Source organism: Ceratosolen solmsi, unplaced genomic scaffold (assembly GCF_000503995.2).
Source record: "Ceratosolen solmsi marchali unplaced genomic scaffold, CerSol_1.0 scaffold6, whole genome shotgun sequence".
In the NCBI taxonomy this organism is placed as follows: domain Eukaryota; kingdom Metazoa; phylum Arthropoda; class Insecta; order Hymenoptera; family Agaonidae; genus Ceratosolen; species Ceratosolen solmsi.
This window is the reverse complement of record NW_011948414.1, coordinates 11,633,892-11,639,955: the sequence shown is the minus strand read 5'-3', so window position 1 is coordinate 11,639,955 and position 6,064 is coordinate 11,633,892. Positions and strand designations below refer to the sequence as shown.

At 23.5% G+C, this 6,064-nt stretch overlaps 1 protein-coding gene and 1 long non-coding RNA gene across 2 annotated transcripts; both read right to left on the bottom strand.

Moving 5' to 3' along the window:
- Window positions 1-63: 63 nt before the first annotated feature.
- On the bottom strand, window positions 64-4,349 carry LOC105368082 (peptidyl-prolyl cis-trans isomerase NIMA-interacting 1). Its single transcript, XM_011506989.1, has 4 exons — window positions 4,224-4,349; window positions 3,939-4,163; window positions 3,407-3,708; window positions 64-209 (listed from the first exon to the last, which is right to left on the bottom strand). Exons 1-3 carry the CDS (start codon window positions 4,276-4,278, stop codon window positions 3,488-3,490), a joined length of 501 nt encoding a protein of 166 aa, XP_011505291.1. The 5' UTR covers window positions 4,279-4,349; the 3' UTR covers window positions 64-209; window positions 3,407-3,487.
- Window positions 4,344-5,026, bottom strand: LOC105368083 (uncharacterized). Its single transcript, XR_913090.1, has 3 exons — window positions 4,769-5,026; window positions 4,591-4,689; window positions 4,344-4,378 (listed from the first exon to the last, which is right to left on the bottom strand). It is a non-coding gene; the product is annotated as an uncharacterized LOC105368083 (long non-coding RNA).
- Window positions 5,027-6,064: the final 1,038 nt, after the last annotated feature.

The following is a 6,064-nucleotide window of genomic DNA, read 5'->3' as shown; positions in this document are numbered from 1 at the left end:
AAAAATCGACTGCAATTATGTCGATAAACACTTTATAAAAATTAAGTGAAATATTAAATTGAAAGTCAAATTCAGCATTTATTGTGCCGTGTGTTAATTTTAACTTATGTAAAATTATCAGCGCGTGCTTTCAGATATTGATGTAACTATTGATTTGTTGTTGCTTGTTCATTTCATACTTAAATTTTTCTTCATCTGCCAAACGAATGCTTGAAAACGACAATAAGACAATGGTAATCAATAGAAATTAAAAAAATGTGTAACAAAATGAAATAACATTAACAAAATGATTTCAACGTATAAGCTGTGGTTATTTTTATAAGAGAAACCGCCAAATAAAAAATTGTCATTTGGCATTCCATAAATGCATATGCCCGCGCGCGAATGCACATACACACGCACACGATTCATCAAAGGAAATATTCATCTTTAAAGATTCATCTTTTCTTAAAAAAAAAAGTTTTTTTATCAATTTTTAGACATACTTTTTACACAGAAATACCAATGGTATAGAATAATATTTGTAAGACCAAAATTTCTATTTCCTTAGAATAATTTAAACTCTTGCATATGCCAATAAGTCCACAGAATTCTTTAAAAACCTTTTAATATTTCATTGACATTTTTTGATCTATTAACTTTTTATGAGATAATACCTTACTATTTTTAATTATAATAGAATGAAACTAATCTGCTTCTTTTTTAGAAAGTTATACAAATTTATTACATCTACAATATTCTTAATATAATAGAATTAAGAAACTATTTTCAGAGGGTTTTCGAGATTCACTGTGAAAATATATTATAAATATATGTTATACAATATTTCATAATGTTAAAAAAACATGGAAGGCAAGTTTAATATGACAAATGATTTATTTTAAAGTTTTTTTGTGATAAAAAAGTTAAATGCTTCAATTGTATGATAACATCAATACCTAAACGTACATCTTTTATACCTATAAGATCATTACTTAATCTACATAACTTGACATTAAAGTAATAATACATGGCACTAAATTCTTGAGGAATTCAGAAAATATATTTCCAACATTTCATAAAAACTTATACTCAAATGCTAGATCTAGTATAATCTAGTTAATACAAAAATCCATCAAATTTATAATCAAGAAAGATGTCTATCAGAAGACTTAATTCTCAGGATGCCTGTAAATCAAAGTTTATCAGTATAAATGCCCAATGATTGTTACATTAATTTTAATGTTTCAGTTTACAATTAAATTAAATTAAACAGTTCCCTCTAAACAATATTAGAAGATAGAATACAGCTAGAAATCAGTTGCAATCTCAATTACACATTGGATTGTTAGCGATTAAAATACTACTTGTCAAAATTAAATATAAAAGAACTCAACTGTAATTGTACTGTTCATCAATTTAAAGAATACTCAAATATTCACTGATATTATTAATTTATTAAGTAATTTCATCGAAATCATAAACTTACTTTGATACATGAACCAAAGATCGATTGATTTGTTAAAATAATAAAAAAAATCTTATTTCTCGCATTAAGAAATTCTTGGTTTATTTAACTATCCATTATTACAATTGAAAGCTGGAAAGTTTTTTCCATGGAGATATTGTATGGCCTCTTTAAAGAGATATTTTCAAAAAACAGATCCAACAAGTTTAATTGTTTTCATGATAAATATGTCCATTTGAACAGTCCATAATATATCAATGAGATAATTGATTTAAAAAATAATTAAATACTTTCAAACTACTCAAGTCAGCATACATAATTTCTTATCAGATATTAATATGCATCGAAGAAAGTCTGAAAGTGATTAAATTTTGATGGAATACATCTGTACCAAGCTAGTACCAACAAACACATAAATCACATAAAGCTGTGAGTCAACGTCTTATATCAAGTTTCATTTTTTTATAAATATTTTTTTATTGGATATATCTGCAGATTCTTTTCCGATTTATCCAAAACTTTATGTCTGAGCAGACAACAGTCATGCACTCATATTTGCATGCTTTTGAAGGATTAAGTGTCTATGATTTAATAAAGTTTTAAGAGATAAGCAACTACATTTACATGCAATTGTTAAAAATCAAATAATCATTTATATACATAATAATGAAACCATAAAAAATTGAACTTAATGTGTGTTATTTCACATATGTTATATTTATTTTTAGATAATTTAAACTTTTGCATTTAAAGTTTCAAAATTTGAATTTGCATTAAAGATATTTAATAATTGCCATTAGACTTATTCACAAAATGTATCCATAATAAATGTAGAATCTAAAATCTGGATGTTGTTTCAATGTTCTTTCAATATTTTATTTAACAACTTCAAATAAAAATACTTAATATTTTCAATATTCAACTAGAAGGTAATTATTATAAGTAGAATATAAATTAATATTAGAGTAACAAAAGATTATTATTAATTATTATTATTAATTGAATTATATTTATTAGTATAAGTTAAGCAAGTATAAATGATTGTCACGTTTAATTTTTGTTAAATGAAAATAAACATATAAAGACAAAAAATAATAAAGGAAAATAGGCTATGATTACATATCTTTAATACATTTCATGAATTTCATAAGACAACAAATATTTTTGCAAAATTTCACTTAAAAAATGTTTAAATTAAAAAGAAGTTTTTAAATTAAAATTATAAAGTACAGTTTTCAATAGCTCTATTATTATTCATGTAAAATTGATTAAAAATAACTAAAAAAGTAATTATTTTTAAAAATTATATTTTTTATTTTCATTTTTTAGTTTTATTAAGTGATTATATTACGAAATCCTTTTTGTGAAAAGCATTGTACTATTCTAAAACTAAAACATTAAAAAATTTTCTTATTAATTCTACTTAAATGTTTAAATATTTTAATTTATGGAATAAAAATGAAAAAAAAAGATTTTATTGATATCTGCTGTCCCATTCATTAAATAAAACTGAAGTTCATTAATAAAAAAGAAACGATTCTGTACTAATAGAATCATTACTAGTTTTTACTTAAAAAGAATGTTCAATTTATTCATAATGGAAAAAGAAAATTGGTCTAGTGTTGGTTAATTATTATGAATCAAGCAATCAATTTTAATATTAAAATCCATTCATTAATATTGATTTGTACAAAATTCTAATATTTGACTTTGATAATTAAATGATTAATATACATGGTTTATCTTATTAAACAAAATTGAAGCTTATAAATAATAAACGTGTTATAAATTATAAAAAATGTGATTATCTACTATTTTTAATTGGAAGTAGTGAAATTATTATTATTACTGGTATGTTGTAACTTTAATATTAACTATTTTTTTAAAAGAATTAATGGAATGACAATAATTAATGGAGCTGAATGAACATAGTTCATATTCTTATAAATTGTTACTCACATGCAGATGATATTTAATTTACTCTTACACAATTCATTCATTTTGAAATGATTATTATCAACTAGGTAATCAATTTGATATTCAAGCAATCCGATGTATAATATGAACTCCACTATCAGTATCAATAGGTTGAGAAATTTCCCCTAATTTAAGGGCAAAGGCAGCTTCTTCAAATGGTTTTTGCATTGTACCACGATTAAATGAACCTAAATCACCATTACGTTTAGCCGAGCTGCAATCACTGTATTTTGAGGCTAGAGATCCAAATGTTGCTTCTCCAGAAACAATTTGTTCTCTGTAAGCTGATTAAGAGTAGAAAAATATCGATAATTATTTAATGAAACAGAAATCATCATTATTGCTATATTATAAATTAAAAAGATATTAAAAATATAAAGTAATTTATTTATTTAAATATCAAACAAAAAATTTTGACTTCGCTTAGGTTATGAATTATTTAGAGAACTATATAAAAGTTAATTTTAATTAATTAACATTTTTATAATATAGGTATTAATAAAAATAATCTTACATTTAATTAATTCTAAAGCTTCTACTTTAGATCTGGTAACATTTTGTTCACGCCAAGATGACGGACGACGAGAACCAGAATGTTTAACAAGTATGTGAGAACATTGTACTTCATCTGGTCCTGGTCCTTCATCTTTACCATTACCAGTTGATGTTGGATCAGCTGGTTTATCTGGTCTATCCCACTGGCTTTCCTTAGTATAAACATTTAAGTAATAGTGTTGACCTAAAGAAAACATTACAATTGTATAAAATTATTAAACTGATCTTATATTCAAATACATACCCGTTGAGCGGCTTAAACGCTTTTCCCAACCAGAAGGTAATTCTTCATCACTCATGATTGGTATTAAATAATTAAGTTTTTTGTGAATATATCAAAGTAATTTTGTAACTTTGATATTTAATGATAGCTTTAAGTTGATTTTTATATATAAATACCTATAAGGAGTTAAATACATATTAAAATAGCATAAATAAATTATAATTTTTCTTCATAGCTATTGCCTAGTAAATAGCCATAGACAGCTATATAATTTTAATAAAACATAATACATTTGAATTTTCAGAAAAGAAAAATGTATGAATGACCCCGTAACATGAGGAGAACGCAACAAATACGCACACTAAAATTATATATTTATATTTTATACCTCGGATGAGAGAAATTTATTTTAAACAATAATGGTACTATAAATTAGATCCAAGGAAAGACATTTCCTTCTCTCGTAGTTAAAAATTACAAAAGTATCCTAAAGAAATAGTTAAATGTAAACGATTTAGATTATTTATTTCTAATTATAAATTTTTTTTTAAAGAAAGAACTCGTACTTTTCCAGTGAGCTGGTAGATCTATATTTTGGACCGGCGCGAACACCTCTCATCAGCAATAAGTCAGCATGCCGCGTTCCCATACACAATTTTGTATAGCAATATGTGTACGCGTGCGCAAGGTATATATATTTTATATGTACACCTTATTGTTGTAAAGTTATCGCTTCATAATTAAAATATAATGTTGAAAATCATGTTTACAGAGAAAAAAATTTTATTTTAACTTTGCTTATTTTACAAATTTATTATGCAACTGTCATATGGTCACTGAATAATAAGTCTAATGGTCAGGGAACTGCAGATAGTGCACTTTCAGGCATGCGCAATTGATATATAAATCTATTGGATATTTCAAGCGAGCCCAATTTCAATATGGAATCTGAACAATATTAAAACAAGTGCCCATAATATAAGTTTTATTTATATTTTAAAAATTTATAAATGTTCATAAATAGGTTACACTATCTATAATTCCTAAAGTGCACTGTTTCATTGTATCCGCAAAATTTAAAAAAGAATAGTTAAAATTAATTATTTAATGAAATAATGTATAAATATGCAATCACATAGGAATAATAAAAATAGAAAACTTATATTTCCAAAATAGTATATTCTTATACTTTATTTTATATGTACGGTTCAATAATATAATAATATTCAATTATATAATTTTAAGAAAGATTTAAATACAACAACAAAAGTTATTTATTCATAACATAAGAAAACCTTTTTATGCATTATTATTTTATGTATTATCATTTTTGTCTATAAAAAAAAATATATATATATATATAAACATGTATTATAATTATTATAATATTACACATTATTACAATATAATTGAATTATTATTATCTTATCAAATGTAATGTTTCTGTATATTAGTGGTCATTGAAAGTCTCTAAAATTTGATATTTACATATGCGTATCCTCCAAAACAAATAAGTGTAGATCTTCAGAGAAAATTATGTCTTGCTCTTTGTCTGAAAATATCATTATATTTTACAATGAATTTTCCTTTTATTTTAAATTAATATGATACTTTAATATAATCAATAGAACTTTACAAATAATTAAATCCTACAATGCAACAAATTTTTAATTTGCTAAGAATTGGAAAGATTTCATATGAATTGTATTACACTGTTCAATTCAATTTAATTAATTTTGAAATTGCTTTAATATTGCTTTGATAAGTATTATACATTATTATTAATTTAATGTATAAAATTATAAATATCACTAACTTTTTAAGTTTAAAATACAAATATTTAATTATAACCTAATAAAATG